Below are 21,029 nucleotides of genomic sequence, written 5' to 3'. Positions count from 1 at the left end.
AAAGTGAATTGGACAGTCAATTCCAAAATCACAAAGCTTGAAGGAACACAAGTGAAGGAATGTGCTGCCAGTGCACCATGTAGCACAGCTGGCAAAAAGAGGCCACTTGTGCAGGATGGCAGGCTATGAAAGAAACAGCAAGAACTTTGCAAGAAAGAATAACATATTAAGCCAGATGAACATACAGTATTGTAAAATTGAAATCAGGTTCAGTGCTCATAAGTCTCAACCTTCTATATATTAAACAAAAAAAAATAATTGTTGATAGGTTAGAGATTTGCTATACAGGACATAATTATAGCAGCTCACCAACCAGGGTCTACTGTGCAGCATACAATAATGCCACTACATTACCAGAAAAATGGAAAGCTTAATGGGTGTGAACAGACTGCTGACAGTAGGATCTTCCTCTTGCTAAATGTGAGTTTAACTGTGGTTTCACATTATTAAAGTAGCTGAAGAAGTTTCTATAAAAACGCCTTCTGTGGCTACATGCATATCTCCTGTTGATGAAACCTGCTGGAATACCTGCAGATGAAGTCTTTCACATGTCTGATAACAAAACCCTTACCAACACAAAACAGTTCTGCTTCCCTAACAAGAGCAAGACCCAGCTTGTGCTCCCAGAAAACCATGGGCTCCATGCTGATGAAGGAACAGAATTGGCACTGCTCTATTTTAATGAATGGAATAAACACCTTTTTCTCTGAATTCAGTGTCCATGTTACTGAGATTCATGTAATGCCCTTTTGGAATTCCATCACCTGAAAATCTGATGAGTAGATTTGTCTCCTGTATTCATTCAATGCACCATTTCTGGTTTGTTTTAGTAAAAATACGTTCTTGGGCATCTATTATTTTTAATTATCAAAAGAACTGGGTTGAGCAGCAGGTAGGCAGACAACAAAAAGCAGAAGGCTGTAATTTCAAACTCCACTGTTACAATAATAATTGTTCTGTTTTATAATAAGCACTAAATATAATTTTGACTAAAGAGGGAAGGAGGGAAAGTTACTACTAAGAATCTATCTGTGGGCCTCCTCGTCTAGAGAGCAGCAATGCATGTGAACTGTCTGAATCAAATGAATGGCAAATGAGTGAGAAATCTCAGTTCACAATTCATAGAATCACAGAATCACTGAGGTTAGAAAAGACCTCTAAGACCATTAAGTCTTTTAGCTTTCTAGAGCTGAGGTGACACTGATGGAGGAACCCTCCAAGGCCTTGCACTTTTAAATTGCAGATCATGTTGAAAAACTTACTCCAGAACGAATGATAAGAAGCTGCTGAAAGCAGCTTTGGAAGAGAAGATGATTGTCAAATGGGCCTTTTTTTTTTCTTTCTTTTCAATTCTGTTAGGCTATTTTTAAGTAGTGACATTTTATTAATCCTTTTGAGCCCAACCTAAACACAGCTTTTTTATGGCATTCCTCACATATTTAACATAAACAACAATGTGCTGCTTGTTAGGATGGGAAGTTGTAACACTAATGGTGAAGTGAAAATTGAATGCAACTGTCCATATTCAAAAGTCTTTGAGAGCATCACTTTAAAGTCTGCTGTTAAAAAAGTCTCAAGTATTTGTAACATTCATGGGATTTAGGTTTCATACTATTACTTATAGTCAGAAAGTTTTACAGTTTCCTAGAGTAAATGTAAATATCTGTTCATGTTAGTACTACTATATATTTCACCACGTAACCTACAGTTATACTCCTGGCCACAGAAGCAAATAGCTGCTTTGTAAACACTTCACTACCAACTCCTTTTGAAGATGAGGAGCTCCCGTCTCTTTCTGGAATGTCTTATTTTCCCTTTTTATATTTTTTTCCTAAAACCATTCTTACTTATATGAAAAATGTCTGTTTACTCTTTTATACAGAAGAATATAATATTGATATAATATTAAATTACTGTTTTTCCTGCTCTTTTCCCCATGCCATACTGAAGTAGACAGAAAAGTTATTACCTAATCTTCTTGCAAGTCCGAAGTCAATGAGTTTGATACTTGTACCAGTCTTGTTGACACACATAATATTTTCTGGCTTCAAATCCAAATGGACAATACCCTGCTTATGGATGTACTCAACTCCTGCTGAAATCTGTCTCATATATTTAATGCATTCTCTCTCTGTCAGTTCAAAGTCTTCATCAATGATTCGTTCAAAGAGTTCTCCTCCTGAAACCCTATGAAAGACAAAGAAAAAAAAAGAAAAGGACTTCTGTAGCCTTTTCATTTCCTTCACACAAATGCAAATAATTCAAGCATTCCTTCAGGATGCAATCCATATTTTTTTCATAGCATTATCTGAACACACAACTGTTACACAGGAAGACTCACCTCTCGTGTATAGCATAAGACAATAGGTTTTGCTATTCTGAAGTCTGTTTTCCCAGGTCAGGACTGTGAAACAGCCACATTATTGTCCCAGCCCGCAAGGAGATAGCTGGGTTTACATCTTGCCTCTAGCATGCAGCCTCTTGCACCAGGCCCTAAGGTGTGTGCAAAGTGGTTGCCACCCAACTGACATAATTATTACTTGTAATATAAATTACTGCTTGTAATACCATCCCATACTCCAAACTTATGCTTCTCACTGCTCCCATTTCTACACAAGTGCAGATAATATCTTTTAGAAATAAAGTAAACTACAGTATAGAATATGAGGAGAAAAAAGTGTGGATCAAGAGTGTGATATCAAAGTATAGGATGGGTTGCAGAAAAGGAAAACAAAACTTCTAGTGATTAACAAAAAGGAGTTTGGGAAGAAGAGAGACAGAGGGTGCCAAAGAATGTCTGACGAGGGAAGAATTAAAATGATATGGTTAATTGGAATGCAAAGCTCAAAGGGTAAATAACTGACCCAAGTGAGCTCAGTGGGAATTTCCCCTTAGCTATGGCAGGGCAAGGATATATCCCACAACTCTTTCAGTGCAGGTATTTCCAGCTGAGCCATCGTAACACTCCTTGTAAGTCAACTCCATGTTTATGCTCATTTAAGATGTTAAATAAGAGGTCTTCACAGGGTAGAAACTCAGAACTGTTTGTGGAATGAAAGTGGCACATTTCACCCAGATTTAGTGAAACAAAATGCAAAGGCAATTTTTTTTTATTTATTTATTTTTAATTCTGAGTAATCACTCAACTGGTTCATCATCTACTCATGTCCAAAGATGGGAAATACTTTTTTTTTTTTTAATGAAGATAAATGACCCACACAGAATAGAGCAAATGCTGCAGAGCAGCTTTGCTATTAGAAATCAGTTCTAGTTGAAACATTCCATGGTCTTTATATGGCTTAATATTTTGCAACATTCATGCTTATTGCCAAATGTAATTCCATGTTTCAGTTACAGAAAGAAAACACATAAGTAAAAAATGGCTTTGCAGTGTTTGCAGATTGTCAGATACATACTTATGTCCTAAACTGAAACTGAAACATCTGGAGTTCTGGACACATGTGTTACTTTGGCTGTAATATTTTAGAAGATATATAATCAGAAATGCCACTGCAGTTTCTACTAATATGGAAATTAGAAAGAACAGCATATGCTTCACAAACACAGGGTTACACTGGATTACAGCACATTTGTAACATGAGGTGTTTGTGAAAACATCTGCTTGCAAAATGCTGATAACTGGAGCACTCTGCAATTCCACACGGTAACTATCCTGACACTGAAAAAGTAAAGGTTCCTTTTTGACTATTAACATGAATAACGATCACTTCTTTTTAACAGAAAGCTGTCATACTTTTCAGATCCCCAAAATGAAATTTTTCCAGAAGTTGTGCCATTGCCTCAAGTGTCACTTTATCATATTATTTGGAAATGAGTTACAGTTAATGCATCTGCACATTGCTTTTCCTTTAGAACCTCTAGACACCATGGTAACATCATTACATTAAACTTCAAGTGCGTGAACAGAATATATGTTTTTCCATTTATGTCCTGATGGAAATCCAGTTTAATTTTTCATGGGTTAGGAAGCTGAACTGAACCAAAGCAGACAAGATCCTGTACACACACAGCAGTAGCAGCTTCCTTCACACAGCTGCATCAGAATCTGTCTGATCAGGTCGGTGTGAGGAAAATACTCTTCTCTACAGAGGCACAGAACACACATTTAGAAGTGTTTGATTTTGTGAGTAAGACTTTGTCATGGAGGAACAGTGAGAAGAATCTATGCTGGAACTGCCCAGGCAAATACTCACTACATTTTAATACATCTCTCTTTGAAACAACGGCCTTGTGCCAGCTTTAATCACACCAAGTAAGTGGGGACAAGCAAAGGTTACGGCTGCGATTCTGCTTTAATAATTTTGATTTTCAACACAATAATCTTATTATCCATGTCAAAATAAACTATCTGAAGTATGCAAAAAAGGCACTTGAAGGCACTCAGCTCCCAGTGCTGAATGCCATTTACCACGTGCTACTGGTTTCTCATGTTCGTTTTCCACTGAGATACTTATTTTGGAAGAAGTACTTTCTTTATATACAACAAGGAAATGCCTGAGATTGCACATGAGTTCCAGCAGACAGATAGGATGATTTTCAGAGAAGAACTGATTGATTTCATTTGCTGTAATAGTTGACTCAAAATGAGTCATCAAAAAAATCTAAATTTATCATAGATGTAACACTATGGAAATTTTCATGTGAGGCTTCAAAACCACTGTAGCCATCCATCCCAAACTAAAATCTCATCATAATTAGACTGGTCAGCAAAGCTAGTTTACATTGGTATTTTTGTATTTTTTTTTATAACCTCCTTTTGTTGCCAGAGGGGAACTAATGGAGTGTAAAGCCATATGCGATTCAAACCTTTTATACATTTCCTTGTTTTCCATTAGACCTGCCAGCTCCCAGTTCCAAGCTAAGTAGGGCTCCCTTCTCTTACCATCATCAGCCTGTTCAACTGAATCTAAAAATAAAAGCACTGTCTTGCACACAAGTACTAAGGTTGTATAACGGACTTCCAGCCTCTGAAATATGCCAATGCAATAGCAGCTTTTACATCATTGAGACAAGTGCCAAGGAAGCAAATATAGATAAAGTCTCTTTTGCTCCTAACAATTTATATCTTGTTCAGCAGTCCCAGCCAGCAAGGAACCTGCTTCTCCTTGCAGCAGACAGCACATGGATGTGCAGCTGTCTGCCTGGAGAAGCAGCACGGTGGCTGATGTAACTTTTTGGAAGAACACATCAACACGGATCAGGATTTCATTTTCTTTCCAGCTGCTACTGCCACAAGTATGGGATTCACACTAAGCAGGTGTGCTATGCATGATGCAAACATCACGCTGGTCATGTGTGCTCATTCTTTGTGTTGCTGAAGTCTGACCTTTACTTTCCACCCCACACCATGCAGGTTCTTACAATGAATTCTGCTGCATGAACATGTTCTCAGCTTTCACTCTTCCTGAAGAAAAAAGTGTCTGCTGTCCTCACACCCCTAATTCCCACCCCACTGAGAAGCTCTATAGCACTGTGCTTATCTGTGAACATTTTTTGGATGGTGCTCTGTTTCAAATAAATATTTTACAATCAGTATTTATGTTGTTGCAGGAAAAACACATCAGACAAAACCCTTAAGATATCTTAAAAATCTCAAAATCAGATATAAAGACTAAAGTACTCCCAATGCCTCCTGGTACTATAAATTTGCCTAGATGAATTTGTCATGTAAACCCAACTATTTTGTTAGAATATAGCTATGAAATTTGCATTTTCAAGCATATTTTTCCCCTCTAACAGCGTGTTATGAACTAATATTCAGTTCTTTGTAAGAGACAACTGGTCAGTGAAACTTGTGACATTGACACAAACTTCTTCAATACCTGTTTAGAACTGCCTAAAGAAAGATATTTTTCTACTTCTTAAGCATCTTTTGGTTCTAAATGTGAGACTGAATTACAGTTAACTTTTCTTCTCTCCTGTCCTAAGCTGGCAATAGAAGAGTGAGCTGCAGAAAAGCACCACACACACCGGACCAAAAACAAACTCGATAAAGGCTGCAATGCATCTTCACTGTTTTTGTGGAGTTACTTACACATTTTAAATGATTTAGATAAATGATCAGAAAAGTTTCTGAGGTCTGAAAACCTATTTGTGACAGTCTCCCATGTCTAGATATGTTGCTACTTTTGTATGCATAATTAATTTCAATGTTACTAACTTTGTTAGTATGATCTGTGATTCTATGATCTGCTTTATACTTACATTTCCAATACCATAACGATGTTGGCTTTTTCTTCAAAGGCATCTACGCATTGCACGAGCTTTGGGTGATGTAGACAGTTCATGATGCTGATTTCATCCCTTATGTTTTCTTTTTCCTTTGCAGAATATGCTTTGAAAAATTTTCCTGCCCACACTTTTCCAGTCTTCTTTTCAACAAGCCTAAAGACTTGTCCAAATTTCCCCCTGAAAACATACATCTATTTCCATAAAATGTTTTCACAACGTATTGTCCACCATGACCAGTAACATTTTACAAAATATGCCTGTGCAACCACATCCGTCTGAAATAAAAAAATACTGCCATATCAGGTACTCTTCCATACTGATTTTATGGAAAATAACCTACGAGACATTTTGATGAGTACCATATTTAGAGAGACTCCAGTTATACAGTTCTTTCATACAAGAAATTTTTAAAAATGGATGCCTAAAACCAGGCTTTCATTCACGTGACTCTAGTTCTTCTGCACACCTTTTTCTGCAGGTCATACATCTCTGCAGGGTAGCAGAGAGGAAACACCTCAGCTATGATATGACATTTCAAGATGAAGGTGAAATTAGAATTTGAATGTAAGGGTCTCAAGTACTTTTGATTCACTTTGTTGCATAAGCACAATTGCACCTATGTGATACACTTAACAATTAGAAGTGACAGATCTGTTAAGTGAAGCATACAACATCCCTGGCCTTCAGCACCACCAGCAGCACAAATTGCTCAAAGATTACCATGGCGTGCAATTCACATAGCCATGAATTTGAGCACTGAGAAACGCAGCCAGGCTAATCACTGACCTTCACTGAGCAATTCTATTAATGCTCTTGGGATTATGACCACTGTCAGCAGAGATCCTAGCCTGTGGGCAGGATAATCTTGTTACCACTAATGGGTATAATGGAAATGCAAGTGCACAGTGTGTTCTTCTTTTCTCAGCTAGACTTCAGAGCATTGAACAATGAACGAATCCTCTCATTTTATTCATACTTGTGCCCAATTTCCCTTGCAAGAAATGCATGTAATGTCTATTAAAAACATCAATTAATAGAAATAAAGGGTCTTTATGTATTGGAGGTTTACATATATTAGAATCTATTTTTACAGCAACAGACAAGCCTTGCTGGAGTGCTAAGAGTGCAAGACACTGTCAGAGTGAGAGTGCCTGAACTTTATAATTGCCTCATAGCTTGGAAAACAAGGTGTCTTCAAAGGCACGACAAAGTACTTACGATCCCAGTCTTTCTTCAATATTATAGACATCTGAAACCTTCTGTTCGGTGTTGATAGTAACTGTCCGATAGTTGACCTCTGTTTCTTTCCCTTCTACAAACAAGGATTAGGGATCATGATTAAAACCTCCATAAAACATGAATTAAAATTACAACTTTTCATTTGTTCTGATTAAAATATGAAATTCTTACCATCGTCAGATAGCTCTGCTTCCTCCTCTTTAAGTTCTTCTGTGAAAAGAATAAAGACATGAATAGCTCGTTAAATAGGGTATGGTACTTAAAAACAATGCCCATGTTATTCACAGTAACATGTGTAACTGGTAAACTCTATGGCTAAGCATCAAAAACAGTCAGGGAATTAACTTCACAATGAAAAACTCTTCGCCACTCCTTCATTTCTACTCGTTACATAGTCAGAATCTAGTCACTGTTTCTTGATAAATAAAGTTCACGTGTTTTGCAGTGCTTGGCTTTTTACTTCCCTACTAGAAACATGAGCATTCTGAATCAATTCACAGTCACCTAATAAATTGCTTTAGGAATGCCTTAGTGAAATAGAAAATAAATTAAATATATTAAAATCGAAAACTACGCTTCTGATTTGATGACAAATCCTGTTCTGGCTTTTTAAAGCAATTTTATCATTGCAAGACCAAGAGCAAAGCACGGTCGTACACAGAATGATTTCCTGCAGAGCTCCAGACACATTTTTCAGACTCAAGACAACTAGAAAATTTGGAGAGCGTGCACCTTCCTGAGTATGACTGAGCTTTGAAATTGATGGTATCCAAATGTTCTGCAGGACCCAAAGGCAGGCAGAGATGTTAGCAAGCTCAATGGCACAAGACAGTGAAAACTGGCCTGAGTGTCCCAGTTTTTATTTTTAATTCTTGTGTACTTGAACTGCCAGTAGGTTTTTATGTTATTTCTTATGTTGCCTGCAAGAATGAAGCAAAGGGGCCATTGCTGGAATGCTGTTATATATTACGTACACTGCTTGGACTTGTTCCTAAGACCTGTGGCTATGACCAGCAATTTGAGCAACTGCAAAGACAGTTCCAGAAACCTGAACAACTCTCCCTGTAATTGACTAAGCTGCAGTTTTTCATTGTGGAGTGCAATCCCAACCAAGTGATTTATCCCCACTGTGTCAACTAATTTATGTTATGAAACATTAATGTGATACCCTGTATGCCATCATGAACTTCAGAATATAGAGCTAGGTGCAGTAGGTGACAAGAAAACAACAGAAAGACAGGATGAAGGAAGCACAGAAACTGGTCTGAGATGGGCATCACCTATCTAACATATAAGGCTGCATCTGTATTTTGGTGGCAAAGTCAATCAGGTCTACAATCTGTTCCTAAAGCCCTCCTCTCTTTTTGCAGGATTTGCAATCCCTTGTATGTCCCAGCACAGAGTAGCTGCTTTGTAGTCATTTACCAGAAGAGCAGGGCGGGAAGCAAGCCCTCCCTATGCATGGGTAGCTGTCCTCAGATCTTCCTCAGCTAGAAACCACACTTACAGAGAGCACATCACATTTTCCTCCCCTTTTAAGGGCTGTATAAGGGAGCTGATCCCAACCTTGCTGCCAGCTGTTAGCGTATGCCAAATAGTGATTAGACAGACAAAGAAGTCAGTTCCCTGTTCTGGAGCGACACGATATTGAAGACATGAACTGGAAACATTTTGGTCCCCCAGTGGAAGCCTAAATTAAATAAATAGAATATATCTGAGCTCGGTAAGCTCTGAGTAGCTGTGCTAGAAACCTTCCTAATGGCACCAGTTTTCCTCAAACATGGCAATGTCTACTTCAATATGTTCTGACTTTCAACTTTATTTTAAAGCTGCTTTCTTGAAATTAAGGGTGAAGAGTTACCCACACATTTCTTCACTAGGATTTTGTTGGGATTGTTGATATGTACCAGCCACCTCAGTGTGAAAATTAGTAATCACTCTTTCTGACAGTAATGGAAAATCCCCTGTTACTCAGCTAAGTGTTTACATAGATGACAATTTAATGTCCTGACTTTCAGAGTTGCTGAACACACGCATTTTCCACTGCCTCTAATTAAAGCTATACTCATGCACTTGAAAAATCACGCTCTATATGACTTGTCCTTTCTTCATGCTAGCTGCAGCATCAAGAACAAAAGAACAAGAAGCTCTGGAATTGAGAACACAAAGACAACCCACCCTCCTGCAAACAAATTGCAATTTCTTCTCACCCAAAGAAACATTTTGCTATTAAAAATATTTATCACAATAATTTGCACACTCTATAGGCTCTTTGTATTAAATCTATGTATAAAAACTGTTGGTCATAAAAAATAGCTTGTTTGCTTTGGTCCAGTATGCTTGGTCTCAGGAAAAGTCACGTCCCCAGTTCTAAAAGATGTTTGCCCTGCAACTAAAGAAAGAGGGCATTCAAACACAGGGAAATTTACTATGAAGTGTTAATAATATCTCACTTTCTTTCAATTTTATTGCTACTCTTAATGGTATTTTTCCCTCTTTGAAGAGAATCTGCATCCTGATTTACATCAGATTCTAAATCTTTTCAATAGAGGAAAGTAATTTCTCAGAAAGCATCCAAGTCAGCACTCAAAGACGAACACAATCTATTTTGTTTAGAAGTGCCTACTGAGAGGCTTACAGAGCTTTCTGGCGCTGCGCCACCTTGCTATCATTTTGCCTTTCTGCGGCAATGGAAGATATCATCACAAGGATTATCTGAGACACTCAAAACTCCAATGCTCTGCATACACAAGTAAGGAAGGAGAGATACAACATGTTGGCCAAGCCTTAAAGACTGGAAATATGGAAAAAAACCATCATTTTGGTATACAGTTCTGGGATTTCCAGTGTGGTAGGGGTATAGATGTGATTCTTGCACAGTAGGTAGTTGTGGAAATCTACATACAATATCTATTTTGTAAAAAATAATGTTGATTTTTTTATGTGTGTTCAAAATATTTGTACAAGTTTCAGAATAATTTCTAAAATGCACCAGCTCTTCTCATTAGCCCTTTGAGGCAAACAGTAAGAGTCAAGAGATAGTAAACAGTATTTTTACATTTCTATCTAAGTGGAATCAAAAATATTTTTAGCACCCACACAACACTGCAAACTCAACATGCTAAGTAGGATACAAGTGTTGAATTCACAAAATCAAGAGTATTAGGAGCAACAGGACAGAGGCGCTCTACCATGCTGGCGTCTGAAGCATGGCAACCACACCTAGGTATGAGACACTCAGTTTCTGTTGTGTATTCAGTGCTTGGCTAGCGGCAAGCAAATTTGCTTTTTCCCAAAGCAAATTTCTTAAAAGTTCTCTTTAAAACTCACCTTCTTGTTTCTCTCCAACTTTTACCACCTCAGATTCCTGACTGGGCTCGCTGATGCCGTACACGTTAGCAGCTCGCACACGGAATTTGTACTCCCGGTCAGCCTGCAGGTCCTGCACGTTGAAAGACGTGCTGCGGCAGGTAGTGAGGTCTGTCCATTTGTTATCCACTGAGTTCCAGATCTCCACAGTGTAGGACTGCACCGCGCTTCCACCATCGTAAGAGGAGCCGTACCATGAAAGAGTGAGGGAGGAACTCCGTATGTCTGATGCACAAGGTGTTCCAGCAGGCGGGTCTGGTTTATCTGTAAAAACATATACACAGAGCACGTTCGATGCAATTGTACGTGTAAGAGGCAAGACTTCTGTAGGGGATTACGGGTGCCTCCATGTCATTTCTCTGCTTCACACGTTTGTATTAGAGTAAGGAAACAGCTGCAACACAGTCAGACATAGAAACCTGAACAAGCAAATAGATGCCAGTGCCATTTGGGCCTCAGCATGGGCTGTTCAGTCCCTGGGAGTCTAGCTAAGCCATGCTGAAGCCTAATGCCCCTCACAGCTATCATTACAGGAACTACTGAGACTAAAACCAGTCACAGATATGCCCCCATGTACTGAAAGAAAACCTCCCTCACAGACCTTGAAGAATGATGTCTGCCAATAATTTATTGAACTTCTTTGCCTGTGAGCAGATTTCAGAAGCTCAGTGTGCTTTTTGTTGGAAAGAAATTCAACTTACACTGCATTATTTAAATATTGAGACTTTCAGATCACGTACATTTTGGAAACTGCTGGGGAAGGGGAACACAGAAACTTCAAACTGCTTTTCCTAACATAGAGACTTATTAATATATTCCTTATTTGCATGGCTAGAGCCAATATCACTAGAACCTGGTGTGCAGATGAGCAACCAGCTATGCAGGAGTGTGACAATACAAAAACCTTGAAGTTATACAACTTTTTCAAAATTAAGTTTAATCATTAACTATTTATTGAAACGAATTTTCTCCTAAGGCAAAAAAAAAAAAAAAAAAAAAACAAAAAAAAAAAAGCCAACTTCTTCAAAAAAATAACTGATTAAAACAAGGGTTATGGAAGTTAAGCACTTTGAAAGACTTAAGGGGAACAAAATATCTTCTCTGGGAATAATCCTCTCAGAAGTAATCTAGCAAAACCTACAAAATAATGATGATGTTGATCTGGGTGAACTAGTGGACTAAGGCTGAATGAAAAATCATGGGATGGGATAAAATGACAGAAGATAAAAATAAAAAGATAGTGTTATGCTACAAATAGCAGTTGCAATGGACGCTGACTGATAAAATACCATTCCCTTTTGCTGGTAAAACTGCCAATGGACATTATTACATTTTCCTTAAGAGGCAGAGCTGCCAAACCAGCCAAAAAATACAGCTAATTTTCTTAGCAGTAAAAACATCAAAATACTGGTGAAATTGATGCACACTTTGATAAAACATTAACGTGGTGGACTATATCAGTTATCTCTCCATACTGAAATTATCATTCTTAGTAAAATGACTGAGCAGACAGAAGTGGCCACAGTTTGCCACAACCATGCCTTTGGTTCTGGGACTGAAAGACCTCTCTGACTCCTGTGGTTTTGCTCACAGAGAAGGAAAATAAGATAGTCTAATCTCATCAAGACAGTTAAACATCGTTTCACTGACTGGAACAGGGCCATCCCTTTTCTACAGAGTTCCATAGACCAATAATTTCCCTGCAAGTCAGCTGAAGTCAGGTATCATTGGATATCCACCTTCCTCCACAGTTTATATGTACTAGGAGATGTGTAAATAGAATTTTTAAGTATGCGGGAAAACACTGAGAGGTAACAAGAGATACGAGAACCAAGGCTTTATAGATGGCTTCAACATGACAATGCCCATGTGGAAGAGAGATTGATGGCCAGAGCAGAGGTTATTTGCACTACTTTTGGCAACATGTAGAACACTGTTCCACTAAGAGTCATTATTATATGTACATCATTTGTTAAACAAAATAGAGACGATGTCCTTAACCTCTGGAATGGCTTCTTGCCTTGCTTAGTTGTCACATTTTACTGGCATCACTCTCTGGCAAAATATAAAGGACTACTGACAAGTACAAATTTATAGAAGACTAGGACAGAATCACAGTCTCCTGATGCCTGAAGAGAGGCAGCCCTATTCTCTGGAACAGTTCTGCCCCAGCCTCCTCAGAGTGGCAAGAAGTGAGAGTTCGGTGCTCACATTCACTATACCACCCTTTTACAATACTGCATTAGGCTCCAGAGAAGTGCTTGCGTTGTACACATGACAGTCAACTGTTTATCACTACAAATTATTAACCATACAGAACTTGCAGGGAACAATATTGCCTGTGTCCTCTTGAAAAATCTGCTCAGAAGAATATTTGGCTATATGTCATATTTTCTCCTATAGAATCATAACTACATCATCACAGAATGCAGATTTAAGAACTTGGTTAACGACTGACTTATCCTAAATCCAAACAGAGCAGTGCAGTTCCTGGTAGCAAGGGCAAACACTTTGAAGAAAAACCTACGCCAGTAGTGTATCACACACGAGAGATGTCTGTTTGGATTTGTCAAAGTAGCACAGGTTCTCTGACACCTGCCATGCACACAGCTGAATGTGGGCAGGAAGGGTTTGTTTTAAAGAAAAGAAAAAAAAAGATATTGCTTGTTCCAATACTAAGACCTGTTTTAAGAGATAAGGCTAGGTTATAGAGTTCCGTACATTTGATAGCTTCTGACCACAGCTCTACAATGAATCCATATTTAGTATTACATATGTCTAATTAATTAGGTCTGGTATTAGATATGGAGATTGGCAGCCCTGCCTGTGCTAGGGGTGTTGGAGCTTGATGATCCTTAAGGTCCCTTCCTACCCAAGCCATTCTATGATTCTCAGTATCCCAAGGCACAGTTACCTTGGTGGTCTCTCTTTCCATTTCCACTTACCTGGATAATGGCAACACATTTTGTCAGCACAGTTTGCAAAAGCAAGGCTTATGCACGTGAGCACTGAGAAGAGAACATTCATGGCCAAGGGGATGTCAGCTGTCAACAAAATGCTACATAATTTTAATTTAATATCTGCCAATCTTGAGAATATTTCTACTGCAGTATTTTTTTTTTCCCCAGTAAGAAAAATAACTGATTTTTGACTTTTGAATGAGTGAACCTGGAACCCTGGCTGGACTTGCTCAAGCCAGAAAGATGCACTTTTGATTTGAAACCTACCATGTGCTGCTGCTTGCGGATCTGCTCAATGTATGCATATGGAGCTAGTAGCTGCTGTGGGAGATCATAAACAAGAAAGCCTAATCTTTGCTCTTTCTTAATATGACAGATGTATATATAGCATTTTAACGTTGTTAAAATTATTTTATATCAGACTGGATGGTATTCCACAGCTCTTCACATTCAGAGAATTTGCAGATGGTCTCTCCATGTGTCTGTTTTGTTTCTCAGTCGTTTATTCCATGGGGATTTTAAAGGTTACCCTTTATTCATCTGTCTGTATTGAAAGCTAGGATACTTTGCCAAACTACATTCCCTTCTGGAATATGAAATATCTATCAGCACAATTAACTGCTTCCAATAAAAATATCCAGTGAGATGGGGTGTGGAGTTCCCTATTTTGTCCTTCTGTTTTGGTGCTTATTGCACCATTCATGTCCTTGAGCTGAACATCTTCACTATTTCATTTGTTTCATGTGCCGTCTTGTTCACTCGTATACATCACACTTAGGCTTATGTTACAAGAAATTTATGTAGACTTCATTAGACTACAATTTTGTTCTTGCTATTCTGCATTAAACCATAGCTTCAAGTCAAAATGTGAACTAGAAACAAGTAAGTGCATTGAAAAATACACTGCTCCTTGTGAACACTTCCATAGGAAATATTGGTAGGGGGAGCTATTGATTTAAAACATCAATATCTAAATTCAGCTTCACTATTGTTTGCAGCAAAAGAAAAAATGTATGTTCTCTATCAGATGTCTTATCTATGCAAAATCAGGGACATTCCAGTGTTGGCCAGTTTGCATCATGCATATAACAACAAAACAAAGACTTAGCTATGCTTTATGGTATTCTGGATGGTGTCCATAAAATTGGCTGTACCCACAGTACTGTTGAACTTGGTAAGAACCTTAAAAACTCCACTTTCCTTTGTAGTGGACAGTACTTACACTTCTTTTACTAGGATATGTGTTCACCTTATTTGACTAATAGAATAATTGCAAAAGTGAACAAGGTAAGCTAGGGGTTAAACAGTTACACATTAAGTGTGTCACAGGCACAAAGCTCCTCAGGTAATCGCAGGGTTGCCCTGAACTGGCTCACAAAGGCCAGCTGCAAGCAAAGGAGAAAGCCAATCAGCCAACTTGGCCTCCAACCTGCCAAGGGACTGTTCTGCACAGCTGCATGGAAACTGCATACAGTCACAGTCACTAACACTGCAGGGAAGATGGAAGTAGCAGCTCCTGTGTGCTATACTCTGCACAGGAAAGTAAGAGGAGCGTGGAGGTGATGTGAAAGAGGTCATCTGCTCTCCTCCATCTGTGCTCCAGCAGCTATGCACAGATTAGAAAAGAAGCTACTTTGCAGCCAAAGGAGACATAAATTACCGCTAATCCAGAGCAAGAAGGGGAAGTGAGGAGGTCAAATTCACTTTATTCTCTGTGACACTCTTTCCTCAGGGTAGAAGGTAAAGTCACAGGCTGGCCTCACATGAAATGTATAAGCCACATTTAAGAACATGCTGGGATTGAAACAAGCACTTATCTACTCCCAGATTGAATTCTGCTGCACTCCTTCCTCAGATTCTCAGAAATACTTTGGTAAACGGTTTGAATATATATTCTGCAGTAACCTTTAATTATTTTTTATTTGTATACACTGAAAAGCATAAAGCATGTGCGTGCACAACATTTATCATAGAACCAAACTCAACTCAAAGTCCTTGTCTTTTTTAGTGGTCTACAAACCCAAATTCCTCCTCTTAAGGAACTTTCTCTCTTACTGTATGGAGGCAAACCCCAGCTCATACAGTGCACCCGCATAACATGAAACTGTGCCACCCAGATTCTCACTGACTTCTCAACACTGCTCAATTTACAGAGCCTGCAGAACAAGTACCGCTCCAGGAGACCAAAAAAGGCAGTGTTCTCCTTATCTAACTCAGAGCGCAGGGAAATGGCGACTGCTCTGCTGTTTGATGTGAGGGTTAGCCCAAGCCCAAGCTGAGCTCCAGGGCTTGGTGCGTATTAGGAGCTCACAGGGTTCTGCTGCTCTCTTAAGCTGTTGCAGTAGAAAACCTCTGGAAATGCAGAACAGTATAACTGTAGTCCCTGAAAAGATTAATGTTTCTTTTACTGACAGAGTTAAGTCAGCACCAAAGCAATGTCTCTGAAGTAGTTTTCTTTATCTGTTCTCAAAATTCGTTTGGTTTCTTTCTAAACCCAGTTATCATATTACTGTACAATACTATTATTAGCTATTGTGATATTTGTCTGTCAGATAAAGAATAGACAGAAAGAAACAATTTAATTCCATTCCACAAGATGTTTAGCCAGAGAAGGTATTTAATATGCTGCAAAAGCCAGCTGAACACTGTCCATGCCGACAGCACTGGCAGAGACTTCATTTGAAATTCATCAGCAGGAGAAAAGCGAAACCATAAAAGGCCATAACTGAACTCTGCATTATTGCTGACAGAGCTTGGGGTCACGGCAGACTTCTCAGCTGTGCTTGGAAAACTATGCCCTGCAGATTTTTTTTTCCAAAGGAGGGAACTGGTATAAGTAGAGAGATTGCTACCCCTTTCTATACTATATTACGCAGTAATATCCTGCTGGATGTTACTGCACCACAGGTTTGACATAAACTAGAAGAGAATTCCTGTATTCTCCCATAGAACAACACAAGGGAAGAGGAAATTTTCTCCTACTGAAGCAGACTCTGCAGCAGGAGCCAACGACCTCATGGACAAGGTCCCTTAGCTCAGGGGATTTCCACAGCTACAGCTTTGTCAGAGTTTGAAATTCTCCTCTCCCCTTTAATGCATACAGAAGACTTGCGCTAGCCTCCATGAATTGGGGCCCTTCCCTACAGCTCTAGCTGTTATTTAAACACTGCATTTTTTAGACCTGTGGATAAAATAGCTCGTAAACACAGAAGGCCTGCAGCACTGCTTTGTGTCATCTTTTCCCAATTTGCCAGTGGGGTGACTAAGGCATGCAAGAGTGCAATGACCTTGCCCAAGGACATGCAGGAGAATGGAACAGGGAATGAAACCAGAGCTCAGCACTCCTACGCATATGCCCACAGCACAAGAACATCTCCTTCTGCCATGGGCCCAAGGTACAAACAAATATATCTAATGCATTCTCAGAAGCCCATTTTCTAAACCATCTGCTACGCCCCTGAGTCAACAAGCTATTCACATTACTCATGTGCTACACATTGGGCAGCTGGTTTGATAGCTGGTTGAATGAGAGCTCTGATACCTGCCTAGTGAAAAGCAAGGTGAGTTTTAAGACTTGGTGAGATGTAAGCTGAAGCCAAGTCTTTGCAGTGTGAGTTTAGGTCCTAGGAACACTGAGTTCATGTGCGGAACTGGAGTCATGATGAATCAATCATTCCTTGATTGAACTAAGGAATTCCTAGTATTTAACAGCAGGTAAAATACAGGAAGTTCGAGAATATTTCCCCTACTTTACTGGGAAAGAACAAGTGGAGATAAGTATGAGGAAAAAAACGAATTAGATTGTTCTGTTGGAATTTCTCCTAGCGGAAATGACATTGAAACTAGATGGGCCTTCAGAGAACAAAGGGATCAGTGTACCAGCACTGATGGATAAGGCAACATACGCTGTTTGTCCTTTATGTGCTCTAATCTTGCAGTCATGATTTAGTTTTGATGTGGCTGCAGAGTTGGGCCACCAAGCAGTAGAGAGGAGACTTGACAGTGAGAGTTACAACACTCCTGAATAACAACAACAGAAACATAACCATCAGCAGCGTAAGACATCTCTTCCTTAACTGTCAGTCTCATTGCCCTTTAACAGAAAACTGATGACAAAAATCCTCCAGCAATCCGAAGGAACTTAAAAGGTGAAAGGTTAGAGGTCAAATCCACCCACATACTGTTAGGAAATTCATTGCATTCTTGGACCCTAGATGTAAACAGGGAATCACATGGCTTCCGCAAGATATAATCTGGTGCTCCTCAAAAGAGGCTGAAAAAAGTTTCAGAACCAGTCATGTCAGTGCTTTGGAGCTGCCTTGTTTTCTGTTGAAGTTTCTATGCTTGCTTCACCAATGCCTGCACTTGCTTTGCCAGACAGGGACACACCATTTCTGACACTACTGGATCCACTCACTGAGCAGCTAGCCCCAAGCCAGACCTCTCAGGCACTCACAGAAATGCTGATAGTGCCACTGTTAACTGATGATTATGTTACTACATTTCCATACAGTAGAATTTAAGGGCAAAGAACTAATGCTAGTACAGCTATATTCCTTTCTGAATCAGAACTAAGTCCTTCATGTAATAATTAGTAAGTCTGCCACTATGTTCACTGACTACTGAAGTTAGTGTTAATCTTATTCTAATGGAAATTCTCAAGTTAATGTTTTCATTTTTGCTTGGGACACTGCTCACACATATTCTGCTAAAGGCATGGATGTAAGTTTTGCCACAGAATACGATTTCTCCATCCTCACTCAAGCAGGGAATCACAGCAACACACAGAGCAACAGGTATTAATAAAGTCATATTATACTGCTTGCACATCTGTATGGAACGTGCTTATATGTAAGTATACTTAAGTTCTTGGCTTATCGCTGTTCAAACAGTGCATGAGGACACAGAGTGTACATTATGTACACAACTGCTTAGCATAATAAATATACCAGAACAATTATCTTTGAGCTTTTCAGATTGTAAAGATATTGCTCTTATTCTTTTCCATGTACCTGTCATACAGCTCAATGATCACCACCATAATTTTTATACAACTCTTCAACTGAAACAGTACAAATTTAAAGGACTTAAAATACTTAGTTGATTAAATTTGTGCCCCAGGTAGGCAGTACTTGTGCTTTTAGTTCTGTATGAAAAATCTTCACCAATACCAAAAGTATTCACCAAACACTTCAATACCCCTGTATATTAGGCATGGAAACATTAAGCATTTTGCCCAAAATCATGAAAGCAGTTTACAGCACAGCTGCCAAATAGACCACTTATTCTCCTTGACAAATCCTCCTCATTAAATACTATTATTTTTTTGACTCTGTCACACTACTCAGCTTCAGCTAATATGAAGACCAAGTTTATTTTTCAAAAATGGTTGCAGACTGAGGCATTCCTGTCACACACCTAAAATGTTCAGAAACAGCAGTTTGATATATTTACTCAGATACAGCCAATAAATGGCATGAAAGGAATGAATATTTCCTGCTATCACGCTAGAGTGAGGGCTCTGCCTTTCTTAAATCAGTCCTATTGTACATTCTGCACATCACTGGCTCACTTAATATAGCTTTGGCAGCAGAAGTCTGCTTTAATCTGAGACAGTGTCTGCTGTGAATCATTAGCTCAGTCCCACATCAGTATGATTTGGATTTGGAGCAGAGACATGCTGCAAAAATCCCCCTAGAGAGATGTTTCAACTAATGGAATTGCTTAATTGAGAGAGCTAATTTTGACAATAGAGAAAAACTCAACACGGGCATTTTGAGAACAGTCTGTTCTTTAAGGGCAACTTGGATGTCTTCTACTTCAGGTCTCTGAGTATTATTAGTGCTTATACAGGCACAAAGTTCCACACTGAATCAGTGGTAAGCTCAAACTCTGTCCCTGTGGCTCATCATCACCTCACACTGCCAGTCAGTTTAAAGGGTCTCCTCTAACTTAACTAAATACTTGTGCATCTGTTGTGTGGATTGGAGCAGCTTATTCTGGAGGCTGAGTTTAATGGGTAAGTGGTTTGATACATAGATATGGATAACTGGTTTGATCCATGAGCTCATAGATATTAATTATAATTGCAAAAAAAAAGAATTAAGAAAAAAAATCGTTAGAACAAAGTTGGGATTCTTTCAAGTGCTTCTTTTCCCATCATACACTCCTCAGACTCCGAGCGTCAGAATCACTGCCTAGATTAGTTAAGCTTGCAGATGAAATCTACTCTCTAGCACTAGGGCTTTCTCCATCTTAAGAATGTAGGAGTAAAGGCAAGTTTCTTCCCAGTACTTTGAACAGAGCAGAGAGTACAAAGAGGTGAGGATGAGCTTTGCTATACTAAGAGCTCTCACGTTTTGCATACTTAGAGAAGTACAGATTCCCCATTCTGACTTCAACCTCGGAGAAAAGACAACACCTTCCATCATTTCAAAGTGCAGTGCGAAGGATTTTTCTCAGTAGTGAGATTCAGACCTACCTCCTTAGAAGGGAGACATTTTTACCACCCTTCCTCATGTTTTGGGGTACCCGGATTAAAGAATCTGGCCTTAAAATGCATATAGAGCAAACTAGGAGCCCTTGTCATGCTTCTGGTAGTGCTGACATCAGTGAGACATCTCACTGAAGGGCTTGGCAATTTTACAAAAGGGAATTCATTCTTGTCATCAGCCAAAATACATGTCAAACTTGAACACATTGTAAGGATTTTTCGCTCAACTCTCCTAAAAGCATCTCTGTGAATCCCACTGTTCTCTGGCACATTTCTCACTTATGGAAAAGCAGGAGGCTGAGATGAAGCTTTATAAGGTTATAGAATTCAAAGACTTTCAAACCAATTAACTCCAACGGATATAAAACAGTGACTTATATAATGACGAGGCAAGGCTCACTTAATGACAAGATCATAGGAACTGTTGCACCAATTCAGCTAGAAAAAATCCATCTTGCCCAATAACCTACATTTAGCAGCCTGTAGCAGCTGCCCAGGAAGGAGTAATAAAAAGGAAAATGTGAAGAACAAATGATCTCCTGCCATACCTCTGGCTGCTAGTCAGTTGTGCCTGGGCTTAGATCACAAAAGCTGTAGCCAGAATAATATATACGATGGTTATTTGAGGACCAATCCTTCATGGCATTTATTTTTAACCTAGCTATACTTCTGACATGTACAAGCTACTATTGGAAGGACTGATAGGATTTATGTAT

The 21,029-nt window shown here is 39.1% G+C and overlaps 1 protein-coding gene across 2 annotated transcripts in view; it reads right to left on the bottom strand.

Moving 5' to 3' along the window:
• The window catches only part of MYLK (myosin light chain kinase), a 125,589-nt gene that overhangs the window by 17,759 nt on the left and 86,801 nt on the right, over window positions 1-21,029 (bottom strand). For both annotated transcript variants that reach the window (XM_042877680.1, XM_042877681.1), the window contains 5 exons: window positions 10,822-11,124; window positions 7,663-7,701; window positions 7,471-7,564; window positions 6,226-6,429; window positions 1,970-2,187 (listed from right to left, as the gene is read on the bottom strand). In XM_042877680.1, the coding sequence (XP_042733614.1) occupies window positions 1,970-2,187; window positions 6,226-6,429; window positions 7,471-7,564; window positions 7,663-7,701; window positions 10,822-11,124 (858 nt within the window). The remainder of the gene's footprint in view (window positions 1-1,969; window positions 2,188-6,225; window positions 6,430-7,470; window positions 7,565-7,662; window positions 7,702-10,821; window positions 11,125-21,029) is intronic.

This window comes from Lagopus leucura, unplaced genomic scaffold (genome assembly GCF_019238085.1).
Source record: "Lagopus leucura isolate 7727_CA_CO unplaced genomic scaffold, USGS_WTPT01 Super-Scaffold_100019, whole genome shotgun sequence".
NCBI lineage: Eukaryota > Metazoa > Chordata > Aves > Galliformes > Phasianidae > Lagopus > Lagopus leucura.
This window is presented reverse-complemented; position numbering and strand designations above follow the sequence as displayed.